This window comes from Zootoca vivipara, chromosome 5, assembly GCF_965207765.1.
Source record: "Zootoca vivipara chromosome 5, rZooViv2.hap1.1, whole genome shotgun sequence".
NCBI lineage: Eukaryota > Metazoa > Chordata > Lepidosauria > Squamata > Lacertidae > Zootoca > Zootoca vivipara.
The window spans coordinates 53,728,679-53,747,803 of NC_142588.1; the positions used below are offsets into that span (position 1 = coordinate 53,728,679).

The 19,125-nt window shown below is 42.0% G+C and overlaps 1 protein-coding gene across 9 annotated transcripts in view; it reads left to right on the top strand.

Moving 5' to 3' along the window:
- Positions 1-19,125, top strand: part of SEMA4G (semaphorin 4G) — a 106,851-nt gene that overhangs the window by 44,016 nt on the left and 43,710 nt on the right. For 7 of the 9 annotated variants that reach the window (XM_035133615.3, XM_035133617.3, XM_035133609.3 and 4 more), the window contains one exon: positions 3,815-4,061. In XM_035133615.3, coding sequence (XP_034989506.2) covers positions 3,941-4,061 — 121 coding nt within the window. In that variant the 5' untranslated portion in view covers positions 3,815-3,940. Of the gene's footprint in view, positions 1-2,547; positions 2,611-3,814; positions 4,187-19,125 lie in introns of those variants that run through there. The other 2 variants (XM_088670647.1, XM_035133618.3) reach the window with 2 other exon arrangements.

Consider the following 19,125-nt stretch of genomic DNA (forward strand, 5'->3'; position numbering starts at 1 on the left):
ACTCCCCCCCCCCCATAGCTCAACAACTTTTGGCAATCCCCACCCCCAATTTATTTATTTTTGCAGTCCAAAAAAATAGGGGTCGTCTTATATATGGGGGCATGCTATACACTTTTAGAGAAGCCTTTGTCTATCTTTCTGGTGTCCTAGCACTGTAGCTCCTTGGTGAGGAAAGGGTAGATGAGAAATTTGAGGTTTGTTTCTATCTGAAAAGACAGATTTATAGTATTGGAAGGGACTCAGAGTCTCTGTAACCCAACCCTAGGCTGCAAGGTAAAAAAAAAAAAATCCATATAACCATTACCTGCCCACGAGTCCCTCTGATCCAAATCATCAAAACTCTGCAAGTAACATTTATTCAAAAGTTCCATATTTTTTGCATGCAGAACTTTATTTTTTATTTTTGCACAGATATATCAACATGAGTTGAGAATACTAATAACAAAGGAAATGAACAGAACAGAACACATCCTTGTCTTGCACTTTCTCTTTTAGCAAGAGTGTTCACCTACTAAACTTGTGGCTTTCTTTTTAACCAGTCAAAGGAGGCATTTGCTGACTACTCCACAGCTTGCCTTGTTCTTCAACACATTGCTGTAACACTTTTTAATTAATACAGCATATGTCTCTGAACCACTGCTGTCGAGAAACACTCTTGCGTGTGATTTATTCTAGTGATTGTGTGCCTGAGATGATGTGCTTGCGTGCCTATGTGTTGATTATGTTAGCTGACATCATGCTGATATTGGGTTATTGGCAAGCTCTGCAAAGATCACACGAGGCTGGTTCTGGATTATTGCCACATTCCGTAAGGAAATTTTCTGTCTCTTATATACAGAATCAACATTTAGCCTTGGAGAGGCCAGATTTCATTAGTGGATGTACACATTTGGCGTTTGAATGTTGCAGGTATCATGTTTGATAGTTCCTCCAATGTGCTTGCATGGAAAGAAGGCAGAATTGTGTTGGCCGTATTGATAATGTGGACAGTATAGATTATTTTCCTCCACTACAAAAGTCTTCTGGGGTTAAAATGTCTTTGTTGATTTTGATTTAAGAAATAACGTAGTATTCTGAAACAGCATATTAAAATCTTGCTTGCTATTTTTTGTGCATAATCACATGTTTAAAACAAAAGTAAAATATTTAAAATTCCAAAATCTTTTGAATGCTTTTTTTAAATAAAAAAGTAATTCTTAGAAAACAAAGAAGTAAACATGGGGAATAACTATTGCAGTTCTTAGGCTTCAACCTTTTGGTCTTCAGTGGCATATAAATATCAATTGATTAGCTGTTCCAGGATTGTCTAAACTGGAAGTCATGTTCTTGAAACAAGTATTACAATGGTACCTCGGGTTAAGAACTTAATTCATTCTGGAGGTCCGTTCTTAACCTGAAACTGTTCTTAACCTGAGGTGCCACTTTAGCTAATGGGGGCTCCCGCTGCCACTGTGCCACTGTTGCATGGTTTCTGTTCTCATCCTGAAGCAAAGTTCTTAACCCGAGGTACTATTTCTGGATTAGCAGAGTCTGTAACCTGAAGCATCTGTAACCCGATGTACCACTGTACATCCTCATTCTTCTGGGTATGGATCTTAATTGCAATCCTCCCTCAGGTAAACATACCATGGGTTAGGATGCATATGGTTACTTGCCGGAGTTCTAATCGGGTGTTCAGAACCCGCAGGAACTCATGAAGCTAGCAACATCCCATTTATGATGATTCATGATCAGCTTCGTCTTAATGTGGGGATAGGAGGCACCCTCTATGCAGCTAGGGTTTCCAGCATGGGTCTGAGAACATTAATTTAGCAAATCCTTGCTGTTTCCTACTTAAGCCCTGGTAAGTTAGTCAGTACCTGTGGGGATCAGGCAATAGCTTATTGCATAAGTGACTACTGTAGATCCAGTACATTGTACTGTACAGGTTGAGATTGGAGCTAATTTTTAATTTATATTTTTGAACTTCTTTCTGAGAGGAGGAAGCTGTGTTACTGAATATATGTGTTGGACAAGGAGTGCAAGTGGAAATGTATTTGTTATAGTTATATCTTGCCTTTCCTCTGAACTCGGGACTATTATTTGCACCCATAGCAACCTTGTTACATGTCCAAAGCCAACTAGTGAGGTTGACAGCTAGTGGAGATTTGATATTGGGAGCACCGCATTCAAACCTAACACACTCTAGCCATTGTACAACACAGCTTTAGAATTCTTTTGCAGCCTAAGCTGAATTATGCCATAGAACGATCGCCAGTCTCCACAGCTACTATGACATAATAGTTAAGATGGAGAATCCAAAATTTGCCATAAGCTCTCTCTGAGTGCAGTCCTCTCCTCCAAGGTTAAGCGTGTAGAGAATTGAAGCCTGTCTCAAAGGATAATATCAACCTACCTTACAAAGTGATTGTAAAGCTTATTGAGATAATGTATGCGAAGAGCTTTGCTATATCAGTTCTAAATGCTAAAAATGCCAATTATTAAAAGAGGATTAGTAACTACTGTACAGTAGTATAGAATACTGAGCTACATGGTAATTTTTAACAGGAGTTTGCAGATCAAGCCCTGCCCTGAAATTGATCTTCGATGAAATAAACAACTGTTACTTGTGTGGGTTTGAATTAAACCACTGATTTTGCAAGGCATAAAAAATGCAAAATATCCTCTCATTTAAGCACCTTCCTTGTTGTGTTTAGGATTTTTGGTGCCTTGCATAAAATGTAGGAAGATGGAGAATAAATAACAAATAGCATCTTGTTCTCTCCATGAAACATTTAATACATGGTATTTAATGATGCAGAAGGAATTGCTAACCTAAGTAGCAATGCTGTGCCTGCTGTAGCTGAGCAACGTCCAGTTTCCTAGAGTGTGAACGCATCCCTGGAGAATCCAGTTGTGTGGATGTTTAGCCAGTTGTTAGTAGCCCTGGGATTTAATGAGAGCAACTTTCAAAGCTTGGGAAGGGAAAACAGTCTTTGCCTTTTAAAGGATTTTGTCGACTCTGATGTGAATGACTATGCAGAGGCCCAAGACAATTTCCCATATGTGACACATTAGCTGGCAATTGGCAGTTGATTGCCTGAAATGAAGCAGAAGGGAAATCTGAAATATAGACTAAAAAAAAAGAATACAACAGAGTTCTGTGGCGAATATTAAAGGTGCAGGATTGGGAACGGTAGTGCTAAAAAGGAGTGGAAGGATTAAGAGGGGATATAGAGTTCAGTGGGGCTGGAGTGGCGAGCAGAGCAGCAAGTTGGGGTGTATAGGAAAGGAGTGGGAAGAGGCTTGGGGCACAAGTCAACATGCAGTAATGGTGGGCAGTAGAGATGGTGGGTAACCAAGCAAAGGCAACCAGTCTTATTTTGCATCTTCCAAGTTCTGGGAATGCTTAAAAGCCAAAACCAGAGAACCTGGACTGCTGTGGTTAAGCAGATTCTGATACATCTACATGCTTGGTTTGTCTTTATCGTTTTGGATAGGTGAAGTTATTTTTTTTTAAATGTAACAACAGTAGTTTCTAAAGGAAGAAGTATACGCAATATATATATAGCTTGGTAAATGGCAGATCCATATCTCAGCGTAGCACCAGAAACTGTGGAAACAGGAGGAGCAATGTGATTTTGAGGGCAAGGCTAAACTTGTGGCTTTGCAGACCTTTTTGCCACACTTCCCAAGTGAGCAACACATGAAGAAGGCTTGTGTTAGTGGTAAATCCTGGGGATAAATTTTATGAGCTATGAATTCTTTAGCACTATTAAGAAGCAATTTATTATTACAATTATTGTTTGTTAAAAGCTTTTATTTTGCATTTCAGGAATCCCTCTGTGGCCTCCAGTGACACTCACCAACTCAGCAGGAAGGTTCTCCAACCACCTCAAGGTTTTCTTGTAGAAAAGGGCTGTGTTGCCCAGTGGGCAGCAGCCTTTGTCGACCAGGAAGAATGAGAAGGAATGTACTCCTTTATCAGATGGTTCTCTTTGTGGTTGCTACAATGGGATATCCCTCCAGACGCTCTGCTGTAGATTTGGATGCCACACCCCGAATGACAATTGTCTATAACGGTAAAGAAGCTCTCCAGGTTTGCCTGAATTATCATGAACCACTTAGCTGGGCAAGTTTGCAATGTATATGAAGAAGAGAGATCTATGTGCCTAAATGGTGATGCTTCATAGCTGCATACACCTTGGTATGCAAATCCCATTCTCTTTCCCTTTGTTATCTCTATGTTTGGATTTTGAGCGCTTATTTACATGATTTCAGCTTTCCACAGTTACTAATGTATGTATTGACAACCTCCTCTGGTGTATATTTGCACAAGAAGGCAATTACACCGACTGTTTTGGGTAACCTATACCAGCTATGAATGGTAAAGCCCACATAATTTTACCTATTCAAAATGTTTTTCTTTGAAATTGTTTTCATGGCCAGTTATACTGAAAGTGGAGACGGGGAGCCCTTGTTAATCCAGAGCCTCTTGATCTAGTAAACAAATCTTAGCATGAAGCAAGTTAGCAGAGATTTTCTCCGTAAACAGGCCTTCAAATATTGCTGTGAAAGATCCCTCTATTGCACTGCTGGTGCAGTCTGTAATGTGCAGGAAAAATTGCTTTGAACTGTGCACGCATGTTAGGGGTGGATGGTCGTGGCATACAAAGGAATCTGTGGCAAAGGTTTTGCAGTCTGCTGTCTGGTATCCTTATTATATGGGAATGGGATGCAAGTTGGCCATTTAGGAGTTGACAGGGCCAGTGCTTATCTAGTCCATTGATGTTGTTGTTTAGTCGTTTAGTCGTGTCCGACTCTTCGTGACCCCATGGACCAGAGCACGCCAGGCACTCCTGTCTTCTACTGCCTCGCGCAATAATCAAACACAATTGGGAAAAGGCAGAGAAAACCTGTTGTGGGCATATAAAGGGAATTTATTGATCGGTTCTTGATTCTTTGACAGCTTTCTGAATGTTGCAGACTGGGAATTGCTGGTAGAGCTTGTTGGAGATATTTGCCTTACGTATGATTTAATACTCAAGTGATGAGGGCTTTGTAGTTTTGCACCTTTTCTGTCAGTTGTGCTGTCACAAAAGGAAGATTGTAGGAAGCTAAGCCATTGGCTTTAAAGACTTGCAGAAGATGATGTAACCCTTTACAAGAGAGATGGAGAGGAGGAAGGAATGCTCTGTTATATAAACTTCTTTCGACTTCATTTGAAAAAGTTGTTTGTGTGTAATAATCAGGGCATTACCTCTCCCTTTTTTATTTTCCATTTGATTTTTTTTAAAGCTGCTTCCAAATATTGCAATAATACAGCTCTCTCTCTGTTACTTTTTGTATCAGATTTGAGATGTCTCATCTTACATTCAGGTGACAAAATTGTGATTTTCTGCTAGGGTTGCCTGCAGTGTTAGAATCAGAAGTTGGCATCATTGGGCATCTGCCAAAACCCACATCCCAGCATGAGGTCCACTACTGTCCTATGGTCTTGCTCCATTTCCTCTTTGATACCGATTGACCTGTCCTCTGTGTAAGAAGAATGACAGGATCAAGGGGAAGGAGCAGTAGGTTTCATTTGCCATTGCCATCTCCTGGGTAGTGGTGCAAATTGATCCCCAGGGAAGAGGACACTTATAGTGCAGAAGGGAAAGGTCCACTCAGGGTGGAGTCTTACTGAAGGCCTCTTTTTCAAGGACCCTGCAAAACCTGGAATTGGCACTGGATGCCTCTCTCTCCAGACCTCCATGGCATTTACAATTGTTCAGTCCTCCAATGCAAACAGAGAGGAGATTGGAAATGACTTTGTGTTGTGGTTTAGCCGATTACTTTATGATTGGCTAGAAGGCTGAAGATGAAAGGCAAAGATGGGTAGATGTAACATGAGGTAGAATTAAAACCATGGCAAAACTGCTGATACTGTGTAGAACAAGGGATGCCAAAGTGGTGCCCTCTTGATTTTGTTGGAGTACAACTCCATCAAATTTCAGCCAGCACAGACAGTGGTTAGGGATGATGGGAGTTGTAGTCCAACAACACCAGCAGGGAACCATCTTGGCTACCTGATGCAGAAAGAGCACAGCTTGGTGTCATAATGATGACAGTGGCATACAGGCAATTTTCACATTGTGGTATGCTTGGAACAACAAAGGAAATAATCACTTTTGAGAGGCTTCCGCCGGGCTCCTGCCCTTTCGTCCCACCTTTCTTTCCTTGCCTTCCTATTATGGAAGAGGGAGAGAGGGAAAACCTGTTTTGAAAGCCGTGTGGGAGCTGCCACTGATTATTATATGCCAGATTGGCGCTGTCAGCACTGCTGTCTTTCGCCTCAACATGCATGTCTGGTTACATCAGCATCTTGGAGCAATCTCCTCTGCCTGCTCCAGTTTCCCCGGGACCCTGAGGCACTACGAACACATGATCACAAGCTTTTTTGAGAGTGCAGAAGAAGGGGGTCAAGAATTTCCTTCTGTTTGCCTTTGTTACTTTGCGCTCAGATCTCCTGTCTTGGGTAGCTTCTCAATTCTACAGCAGTATTCATCTACCCCACCACCAGAGTTGCTTAGTAAAGCTAAGGCTTTGTATAATCTGTGCACCCTCCTTAATGGGAGGGGGTTTGTGAATCAGATTTAAGGGAAGCATAAATTCATGTACTTTGAATAAAAATGTTATGTAATTTATTCCGATTTCTGTGAACAGTCACAGAAGCCTGATCAGGAAGCAGGCTGATGGCTCTGCCTATAGGTGCTGAATAAGAGACTTAGTTTATGGACTGCTTATTTTTGGACCATTTGTCCACGGTTCTTGCAGTCCTCATTATCTTCAGCCTTCTCCCCCTCCTTTGATACCTCCAAGATGGTACTGGCATGCAGTGTCCTAGAGCTTAGACAATGCCAAGATATTTGAAACATTTTCATGCTGTTGCCAGAGATGGGCAACCGGGTTGTGTTGGGATGGTAATGTATGGGCTTTGAAATTATTGGCAAGGGCTTAAAATAGTGGAGGAACTTCTCTAAGGTCCCTAGAGAAGGGTAAGGAAAAGCGAAAGAACAGAGTTCCACCTATTCCATGACCACTGAGATGTCTACTTTCTGAGTATTCAGCATACTATTCCTCTGCACTTACATGCATCTATGTTGCATCTATGCTGGTTTGTAGAAACAGTGAATGCAAAATGTTATTCTTAAGATTTCAGATTCTGAGTGTGTGTGTGTGTGTGTGTGTGTGAGAGAGAGAGAGAGAGAGAGAGAGAGAGAGAGAGAGAGAGAGCAGCACTATAATATGTAGCCTGATTTGAACTATTAAATTTGTCAGCTCAGAGAGTGCTGGTTTTCAGAAATTGCTGCTTTTCAGTTGTTGGCTTGCTACCCATGAAACATTTTTTAAAGGTTTTGACGTAAGATCCATGGGTAAATTATAACTGAATTCAGTTAGCTATTAGTCCGGGAAGACATAGTTAAACATACGACAGGGTCCAAATGGCTGGAAGTTCAAACCAGAAGAGATCTGAATATTGAAAAACATGGATTTAGTGCAGTGAACCATCAGGCAATCCTGCTAGCAAGTTCTCAATTTCCTAATGGCTTTTAGTTGGAATTGGATGCCCCTCTAAGGAGCTGCTCTGGATGATTAACAGCCACTTTCCCTCAAAACAGCATGGTATTAATCTAGGATTGCTACACTGAATATTTTTTTTGAAAAAACGTTGCCCTACCCCTCCTCTGAGCTGTTAGGGTTCCTTTGACCCTTCTCAGAGGATGTGGCACTTAAGGAAACAATGAGTCCTTTTTCCTGTTAAATTTTCTAATAAAATAATTGGGGGGGGGAGATTTAAAAAGATATTTGAAACAGAAGACACCCCATCCCGCTTCCCAATGATACAGTTGGTGATACAGGAAATGTAACATTAAGTATCCATTTCCCATAGTTTCCTTCCTTCCACCCTCCACTTTCAGCCCGCTGGTGTGGTAAGTCTTGTGCCTTACATATTAAACAATTTACAGTTATCACTCTTCATCAGAGATGAGCAATAGACTCTTAAAGTTGTAATGATGTCTCTAACACGTTCCTGGCTATTGGCTATTCTTCTTTGTCATTATTGTAACTACATGTGGCAATGGTAGTCACAATGTTGGTCATCCATCAAGTGGCTGCTTAGGATAGTCATTGTACTCCAGGAGATGACAGGAGTCCATCCATCCTAGTACTGCTTGGAAACTTGTGCTTCTGCACAAGAGGAGAAGCAAATGAAGGCTTGAAGCTCTATGGAAGGAAGGAAGCACCAGGCCACAAATAAGCTATGGATGGAAAAGGAATCCAGTGAACACTGGGTTCTGTATTGTTGGGAATTGCTGACCAGGGCAGGTCGGGCGCCCTGGCGCTGAGGTGCGGAGATCGCTCCGGCACCCCCCTCGCAGCACGCAGGGGGGCTTCGCCATGCAGCGCCCCACCTGCCGGCCTGGCGCCCTGGCACCCCGTGCCACTGGAACTATACCTAGAGCCGGCCCTGACCACTGCTCCAGAAAGTGAGCTGCATTAGTGCAGTTTTTCAAGGAAGCACCTTTTTGAAGGACTCCACCCAGGCTGGCCATTGACTCTTCCTGGACTGGAAGGAGTATAAAAGGGCTTCCTGTCTCAGTGGCACTTTGCTTAAATAACAAGACGACCCAAGTTCTGTTGTGCTTATGTGTTCCCTTTGATCTTGACTCTTGGCTTGTTCTCTGGCTCTTGATTGTTATTAGGCCTGAGCTGCTAGTTTCTCGCCCAGCCCTGACAAGACAGAATGGTACAAAAGATTTGATGAGTATCAACTGGGGGTGTTAGTGGTAGGGCTGATTTGCTCAGCGCATAGAGGAGGTGGGAACTCTGTTGTGGCTCAGGATTGAACCAATAGCTCTAGGAGCTCAGTGGCCAGCATGGGGGTGGAGTAGTGTGACTATGTTAATATTTTGCTTAGGGGTGCCCTCAATAATGGTCAAGGTATTAGAATGGGCCTGCTTACCCCACTACTACCTGCTCTGATAGATTGGGGCAACTAAAATATGAACCGTGTTCTACTATCCGTAGTGTCCAGAGAGCATTTGGGATTTCTGTGAAATGAAGTGCTGTCCAAAGGAAATACTTATCAATGGAACAGCAAGGCATGCTGTGCCAGTACTTGGATAAATGCAACTCTGAAAGCCTGTTAACATATTTCATGTGGGAGGGTGTTAGCTGATTAATGGCTTTTAAGTTCTTTGTTTTTATTTAATTCAGTCTATTAGACAAATTAAATAAATAGCATAGCCTATTAAAGCAGACTTCTCTCCCAAGCAGTCTTGCTTCACTGACACTGTTTGTGTCAGAGGCATGGCTGTCAAGTTCTCCCTTTTCTTAAGGGGAATTCCCTTATGCTGAATAGGCTTCCTCGTGAGAAAAGGGAAAACTTGACAGCTATAGTCAGAGGAGCAAGACCTACTGAACGAGGTGCTCAGTGTAAGCCACTGATTCACTTCTACCCATTGTCTGAATCATGGGACTGTAGATTATTGATAGCAAGGTTACTGTTGATTAACATCTTTGACTGGAAGTTGCTGCAATTGAAATATGATTAAAAATTAAGCTACAAATAATACATTGCACCTCAATTAGGGCCTATGACAAAGGTCTCATTTAAGATCTTTTTCTCCATTCCCTCCAAAGAAGTCACATCTCCCTTTGAATATACAAAGTACAGAATGGGTTCTGTCTGCCAGGGTAGCTAGTTAACGCTGCAATAGCCCACCTCCCAACTTCCAGAAGTACTAGTGTGGCTGACTTTTGATTGGTTAGCCACAGCCATCAGCCAATCAATGCCCACCTGGGCCAGAAACTTTTAAAAAGATGACTATTGCCAAACAGTCCTTAGTCCCTCAAGCTTACCATCTATGCTGCTATGTTTTTTATGCTGCTATGCTTTTCTCTGTTTTTTTAATTCTTAACAAAGTTCATAAGATTTGGCTGTTGGGGGTCTTGGGAGCAAAAATGTGAAGGTTCTCTTGCATGACTGGCCTACCTTGACGGGCAGTTGTGGAATGAAGTACCCTCTTCCACTGAAGTGTCCACCTTATCCCAATAATTCAAATGGGAAATGGTCATTTTGCTGTAAACTGCACCAGAGCTTTCAGGGAACAGCAGAACGTAGCTACACATTTCACACAAATGTGTATAACAAAGCTGTGTGTGTGTGTGTGTGTGTGTGTGTGTGTAATGAAAAACACCCTTGGAAGGATGGTCTTCAGCAGCCTGTTTGGTATAGAGGTCCAGCAATTTCAAGCCCTAATTTTAAGTGGTGTGTAGTCATACCCACTGCCTGATTTTCAGCCTTCCTTCCTTTGTGTAACTAGGGCCCCTCAGCTTCTCTGTGGATTCCCTGGTGCAGTGGGGGGGGGGGTCTTGCAGCTGGCGCAGGAGCCATGAGTAGGAACTGGCACTCAGCCTGAAGGCTTTTCTCAGACTTTTCCCACAAAGCATCGCTAATTGCATTATGGCTATCTGGCAGCCAAACTGAGAAGACCACAGTCCTTACCTTGTAGAGGTGGCATTTGGATCAGCGAGTTTAACATTTTGCAAATGTTATCTAAATGCCAAATAGAACAGGAGTAACTGAGTCTGTTTATGGAAATATTTTTTTACATGTAGAAACAGCTAAACCTTGCCTGATACAGGCATTATTTGTACAATCAAAATACCAACTTGGGTGCAGCTTAGTTTTTGTTGAGAACAAGTTGGTTTGATCTAAAACACCTTGTTATGGCAGAAATGCGTAGCTGCTGCTGCTGCTGCTGTGTGATTCTGCTAGTTTCTAAAGCTAGTTTGCTGGGATTGTATGCCCCATCATGCATATAGCTGTCTGAGACATCTTGATAACTTTAGTAGATTTCTACCAACCTCTCATACTCATGTATGGAGGGAGAGTTTAATATCAAATCCTTGCATATAGACCATACCATCTAAAGCAGGGATGATTGACCTGTGGCCCTGTAGGTTATGTTGAATTCCTGCTCCCATCAGCTCCAGTCAGCATGGCCATTGGTCACGGATAATGAGAGCTGTAGTTCAACAACATTTGGAAGGCCACAGATTCTCCACTCCAATCTAAAGAGTGAGATCTTGCTGGAGTTTCCCATGGTTAGAGAGTGTGCTCTGTAACCATAAAAACAAGGAGGTTCTCCTCTTCATCTTCCCCAGCTGAAGACTGTAATTTTCAGTGTTCTAACACATTTTGATGGCCTGGACAACATTTTCAGTAAGTAGCCTGATTAGGGTCTTTGCATACGTTACCAATTTGCATAAAGAGCTGGATTTTGTTACTTGCAGTGTCAAGAATAACGGATGGAGCAATGAAGTATCACTTTGGAGATTTGGCTTTGGTTCTTCAGTCTGCCACTCACTTCACTGTGTAAACTGTCAGCTCTTTGCATTTCTGTTGACACAATTCTATGTGCGTATATTCAGAAGCAGGTCTTCTGAGTGAGGCTTACTCTCAAGTAAGTGTGGGTAGGATTGCAGCTGATAATTCAGTATCTGCACATATGAGCTGGGGATTTTGGAAGTGCTCAGCACCGAAAAATATGAATGCCTCATAGCTGAGCTTTAGAGAAGCAAAGAGTAGAGCTGTTCCTGAAATCAGCTCACTGCAGAACAAGTAATGAAGTTAGCCTTGGGGTTAGCATACTTTAGAAGTGGCAGAAATATAATGGGGAAAAAGTGAAATGATGTAACATAATGGTGCCGTTTGTGTCTTTTTTTTACACCAGTGTTGACATGGGTGTATGAGTTGATAATGCTATATTTTATTTTATTTTATTTATTTAGCCCTAAAAGACTCTGGACCAGTTAAGGACTGTCTTGCTCCTTATGTCCCTTCCTGAACACTCTGATCATTGGGAGATATACTCTTGGTGGCGACTCTTCACAGTTGTTAGGAGCAGGGTGTATAGCACTGTAGCACCTGCTTGGTAGAACTTTCTCCTGATTAGTATCAGGCAAGCATTTACTCCCTGCCCCCTGGCAAAAACTTATTTTATTGAGGCAAGCATTTACAATGCCAACTTTTAAACACGTGCTCAAAACTTTTTTTGTTCACTTGGACATTCCCTGAAGTGTGACAGATTACTGACCATGGCAAATACTATTGTTCAGTAGTTAGTTGTGTTTTTACTTTGGATTGTATGTGTATACCGTTTTCTTACTTCATGTTAGCTGATATTTACATCTGTTATCTAACTAACTAGTTTCTGATGGCCACTCCAAAAAGAAAAGAGCCCTTTTCTAAAGGACTGACTTCCAACAGGGGTGGACACTGCTATAGGTTAAATGTTTCATGTAAAGGTAAAGGTAAAAGGACCCCTGACCATTAGGTTCATGTCGTGACCGACTCTGGGGTTGCGGCACTCATCTTGCATTATTGGCTGAGGGAGCCAGCATACAGCTTCCAGGTCATGTGGCCAGCATGACAAAGCCGCTTCTAAAGAACCAGTGCAGTGCACGGAAACACTGTTTACCTTCCCGCTTGGAGCGGTACCTATTTATCTACTTGCACTTTGACGTGCTTTCGAACTGCTAGGTTGGCAGGAGCAGGGACCGAGCAACAGGAGCTCACCCCATTGCGGGGATTCGAACTGCCAACCTTCTGAACGGCAAGCCCTAGTCTCTGTGGTTTAACCCACAGCGCCACCCGCGTCCCATTAATGTTTCATGTAGGGGCTTGCATTCAAATATTTGCCTTTTTCAGGTCCAGCTTGATTTGTAAAAGTTTGGTGCAGTGGATGATGTGTTAGCTTTAGATGTGTGGAGGCCCAGTCTCAAATTCTTGCTTTATGGAGCACATGCTGTAGCTTTCTGTGCTAATTACTTCACAATGTACTTGTTGGGATTTATAAAGAATTATAAATTGCATCATGTTTGAATTTCAGTGTTGCTGAAATTCCTTTGGCCACCAAAACCTACATTTTGCAACTGTGAATTCAGGCATTTTAAAGTGACTTCAGTTCTCAGAAGCGTTTAGATTAAAATAAAATAAAATAAAATAAATGGTGAGTGTGCAGAGAGGCTTTGATGAATTCAGGTAAAATTTTCCTGAGGTAATAGTAGATCATGAACTTTTAAGGACTTGATGGTGAGGGAGAGTTGCCTCTTGCATCTATATTTGTAAGTTATATTTCAGTGGAGTCGCTTATTGAACATTAGTATATCTACAAATCACAATATACTATTCCAGATTTTCATGATTTTTCTTCCAGTTATTACCTGAAAGGGCTGTAGTACTTTTGATTTCTGACTTCTTACTTCTCATACTGACAAAGCTTGTTGCTTCCAGTTGTTGTTGTTGTTGTTGTTGTTGTTGTTGTTGTTGTTGTTGTTGTTGTTGTTTTGCTATTTTTGACTACACATCCACTGTGGCAAGAGGGCTGCTCTCTTCATTTGAGTTTTTGGAACCAATGGATAGTTGAGCCTGTTCCCCTTCCAAGTCTGATGTGGTTTGACAGCTCCTTTGTGGGTCTTTGCCTTTCAGATCTCGTAGGAGGATAAATGGCTGTAGCTGGCCACTGAATGATGAATTTTAGCAGCTGGAACTGCAACCATCCATGAAATAGACACGATGCAGACTCCCCTGAGAGCTAGAAGGAGCGATTGAAAATTAATATTGTTTGAATTGAACTCCTTAGGCCTTTCAGTTAAACTCATAATGCAGGCAGCAATTACAATCGGATCTGCTACAGCATGTCACCACAGCAGAAAGCCTTTGTTATTGTTTCACAGTGGTATCGGCAGGCATGCAATATGTGGGGTAACACCTCTGAGTAGTGCATGTCTGTTGGTATGTGACTGGGAGGAAAGCATTGGAAGACAAAATAAATGTACTTTACCAGAGGACTCACTGCTTGGCTCATCCAGATCTGCACACATCCATTTTCTATTCAAAACAAGCATTAAATACAATATCAAGAAAAATGATGGCTTAAATATCAAATTGCCTTTAGCATACGAGGTATTCACTAGAGGCATGTGCAGAGGGGCAAGTCTTCCGGATATTTGCTAGAAGAAGGGAGGTGCTTGTAAACATTACGTGTCCTTGGGTGATGTACGTAACCATGCCATAAGAACAGTCTGAAAAGGTAATTGTAGAAACATGTTGGAGTGATTGCAGTCATTCTTGTAAAGAGAAGGAGGGCTCTCAAGAAATTCTTTGTGGCAGGCAGCTCTTGCCTGGAGCTTATCTTTCTAATGGAGCTTTTAAAATGTACTGAAACAACCTGTTTTATGGTTTCTTAACCCAGAGTTTATCACCCTTTCCCCCCACCCTGCTACTTTGGAGAGAGAGAGAGAGAGAGAGAGAGAGAGAGAGAGAGAGAGAGAGAGAGAGAGAGAGAGAGAGAGATGAGAGATGTTTTTCTTTGAAGGACATCCTCCCATTACAGAGCTTAAATGTGGTAGTTTTGCTTTTCAATCTCCCAGAACCTGCAAATTAAGTTTCTAGAGAATCAAACTGCAGCAGCAGAAGAGGGATTAGGACCATGGTGGTGCAAAGGAGAAAACAGCTCTGATTACTCAAAATAATAATTCTAATTCGTGAGGAGAGACTTGCAGTGGATTTACACGTGTTGAATCGCTCTAGTTAATGACTCAACATAATCCAAATAGTGACAGGTTTTATTACATTTATACAGTATTCTGCCCTTTACCCACAGTTTTTGTTTCTCAAAAAAAAGAAAGAAAGAAAGAAAGGAAAGAAAGAAAAGAAAGGAAAGGAAAGGAAAAAGCAGAAGTTCAGCACTTCTGTGAGATTGGCAGAAGTAAACTTCCACCTAGTCTCCATAACTGAGTGCCTAAGGCCAAATCACTGCAGTGCATCGTCTTATGTCTGGAAAAGTTTTTTTTAAATGGGCTGAATTCAGATATGCTACTTTATGTCTGAGCATCTGGATTTTTTGGTAAAGTTTATTGGAGTGCCTGGCGTGCTCTAGTCCATGGGGTCACGAAGAGTCGGACACAACTAAACAACAACAACAAAAAATTACTATTACTATTATTATTATACCATGTTATAATTTATATAAAACAGAGAAAACAATGATAGGATCAGACAAAAATTAAAAGATGAAAAACAGCACATGACTCCGACCATATGTTGAACCATTCAAAAGATGTGCAAATATATTGGAAAAATCAACTTGCTTTAACATCAGCTTGTGAAAATGATCTGTGAATATGTGCTCAATTTGACTAGGCAGCAAGGACTCTATTCCCTGGCAGGTGGGATTTCAGTGGTAAACAACCCTGCATTGTGGTATGAGATTGAGTTCTGTTGCTCTGGATTCTAGAAACTATCTTCCACTCAGTCTCGGGCAAACTGATTCTTTTATTATTGAGAGCAATGGGGCTTTTGCTTGCTCAAGGGAGCCGTGAATTGTAACACCAGAGATGGAAGGCATAGTCTGAGCCTTATAGGAAGCTGTGTGAGTGAAGTTCTATGTTGTACTATTATTGACATTTTAGATGTTTGTGTACAATGTGATTTAATGCTTTTACAAGCTGCCCCGGGAGTGTCAGTTGGCAGTGAAAACTGGGATATGCATCAGATCAAGGTAGTTGCCATAGTGCTCTCCAGATGTTGTGGTCTACAACTCCCATTAACCTCTGGCCAGCATGGCCAATGGGCAAGGATCATAGGAGCTGTAGATCACAACATTTGGAGGGCACCATGTTGTCTACCCATACACTGGAACAAAGATGAAACAGCTGGGGGCATGCTCATCTAAAAACTGTGATATCATGCATATTTTACAGAATGATACGTATATATCAGTTCAGTCCATAATGGGTTGCCTTATCTTAATAACATCTGAGAAAACTTCTCACCACATTATCCTAGTGTGGCTGAAATTTGAGGAGGAATTTGTGGTCATAAGACTTAATTACTTAAGGGGCATCTAAGAGAGCTACGGCAATCCACGTTGGTGCTACTGAGTGGTCTGGTAAGGAGAGGCAGCTGTTAATACAATCTTGTTCCCTCTCAGTGACTTGAGTAGTGTTTGCATGAAGTATGTATCCCTGCAACCCTATATTATATAATACTGCGCTGCTTTAAATCTCGTCAGCATGATTACCGGGCATAGCTACGGAGGCATCCTCCAGACCTAGTAAATAACGTTTCATTTTTCGACAGGAGTGATGGATGAATGCGGCATCCTTGCTGAGGATAAACTGAGAAACAGCTGTCATTGTACAGAGCATTTAGCATTGTACAGAGCATTGTACAGGGCAGACCTTGATTTCTTTTGGTTTCTTTGTGAACTTTTTGGAAACAGTTATGATAGCATTGTAAACAAGCCCAAAAAAGTCCCTCTCCTGTTTTTTTGCTTTGTTTTTGTAAACTGATTTGTGGTTTTTAAATAATCAAGCGGTGTATAAATTTCATGAAATAAATAAATAAAAATAACACAGCCAGCAAGGCTGATGGGGAGCCTTGTTATAGTGTGTGAGTTTTGAACCATTAGTGCTGAGATGTTCCTCCTTCAGGGAGTACATTTTTTCATGCTCTTTCTAAAGAAGCGGCAACAGGAAAATCTCTCCACAGGCCACGCTTTTCAATGCATCCCTCTTCCATTTGTCAAAGGGATGTTCCTATAAACATAAACAGTGAATGGAAGATAAGTAGCTGGCTCAGAAGTACAGAGGGTGAATTCTGCCATAATCTTTTGTTGTTTGATCTCTGTGGGAAATAGAAGCAGGAAGAGTGGCTGACAGGCTGCTTTCTGTGCGTGTATTTATTCTGACATACCTCAATGGAGCTTCTGGTTCTGTTGTTCCATTGTCTCTCTGGTGTCCATGTATCTAGGCTGACCTAAGGCCTTGAATCCCCAGATGCTATGGATGCACCCCGCTATGGGATGATGTATTTGGCACTTGCCCCTGGAGTGTGTGAACATGCCCATATCTATAGACAGGTTTTAATCTAGAAGAAGAGCAGGTGTTGTGTACAACGTATAAGTAGTGGACTAAAACATGCTGGCAGGTTTGCAATGACATGTAGATTTTTTTGTTCTAATTTTGTTTTAGCACTTCAAATAAAAACCAAAGCCAAGTGAACCTAGTGCATAAAATCCAAATTGGGGAGAACTGTCCAGCAGTGTGAAGCAGTTGTTTCTGGCTCCTAAATGTTGATCTCATCCCCATAAAAGGAAGGGAATTGTCTCTCTTTGGGACCTAAGCATCCTCTGTCATTGTTTTTCAAGAAAATAGAGCCACTTTCTCCCTTTTGAAAGCACCCAGTCTTTTTCCCCTGCAAAACAAACAAAAACAGTTGGTCTTTGCTGGGACTTACTCCATTGCACAATCATTTATCTTTTTATGCTGTCTTTCAAAGCAGCCTTCGTTGGACACCAAACTGTTTCCCTTGAAATGAAAGCATCAGGAGGCTGTGCAAGCAAACAACATTCAGAGCTGCTTCGAAGTAGACACTAGGCTTATAAGGCTCTGGAATCTAGTCTGTCATCCACACTCTAGTTTCCTATTTTGTGTAGTACAAGGGGTGCTGACTGTAATTGTATTATTAGAGCATAAACTAGCCTCTAAGGTTTGTGGAAATCAATGGGACATACATACTTGGCAAATGGAGGTAAGCACACAGGACTCCAAAGTGCATGTTCTTACAGATGCAGACTTCCACTAGCTTCACTGAGCATTTTAACTTGTACAGATTCACACAATTGTCTGAAATGCTAAGTAGAAGCTGACACCCTGAGGGCTCAGTAGCACGTATTTCCTGGAAATGGCAAGGGGTGGAGGAAGGCAGCACAACCCAAAGGAGACAGAGAGTGGAGCTGAAGGCAATGGAGCTGTGCAAACAGCAAAACAAAACAACTGTACCCACCAACCCAGAGCAGAAGGGTATTCTCTGGTCTACGGAGGCTAGAACCCAGTGTGGCTAAGAATAATATCCAAATGCTGTTCTCTTCTACTGTGTAGCACAGGAGAATTTCTATTGGCCAAATGTTCGACACCTTTGACCTTACGCACATATAAGGCTGATCTTATTTCACAAGGAGAGAGGCAAAGGCTGAGAAGGATAAATTGAAAAACTGGTCCAAGATGAACTGCTGGAACGTAGTGTATAGAATTGCTGTCACATCAGAATACTTCCTCACATTAAAATGTGTAAAACACATTGTGAGATTCCCATTTGGTGCAAGGATGGTGCTTTGAAGCTGAAGGTTGCCAATGGAGAAAGCTCTTGGCAGAGAAGGCGGATTTTTCTTTCAATCTCTACTGTTGTGATTGTAGAAGCCGAGAGGCCATGAAACCAGTTTGACTGGAGATTGCTGTGGGTAATCGCTCTTTCCTCTAATCACACAAAAATGAGGAAGTACTAGAAATATTTTGGCTCAAAAACATGCAGTGTTGGACATGGCTCCATAGTGGAAAGTATTTAGTAGAGGGTGGTTCTCTGGATGTTGCTGGACTACAAGTCCCATTATCCTTGCCAAAAGAGTTGTTGAACTTTTGGACACTGCCAACATTGGTTGCCATACATCGGGAATTTCCTGGACATTTCACTGATTTCCGCCCAGGATTTGCTTCTGGCTGCAGTATTCCGGGTATGTCCTGGAAATTCCAGACATATGGCAACCCTGCAGTGGATCAGAAATGGACAATGATAAGTATTGATAATAGAATCTTATCCCGCTGGCACAGCTGGGTCATATTCACAATTCAGGCTGCACCTCTTAGTCACTGGTTCCCATATGGAATCTCTCTCACTTACCTGGATGGAGGGCAGAGGGAGTGTAGCATGGAAGGTGCTTGTTGTACATGGGTAAAAGTCTGATCTGGTGCTCCTCCCACTTTTGTTTTGGGCTCCACCCGTCACTGGCAGGTGGCCCCTGAATTAGTGCAGCCTTTGGACTGAGAAAGGTTCCCCATTTCTGATCTAGACAGAACAAATTTGATAGGTGCCAGTGCTAAAATGTTTGTGGTAAATGTGGGGTAGGGATTCCCTTTGGTCTGGAGGACCAGAACTTAATTTCCCTCCACTGCATGGGCCAATGTTTGCAGGTGGGCAGGGTCACTCTTGCTGATCAGATGACTGACAGGTAGGTAGGATCACTCATCTCTCAG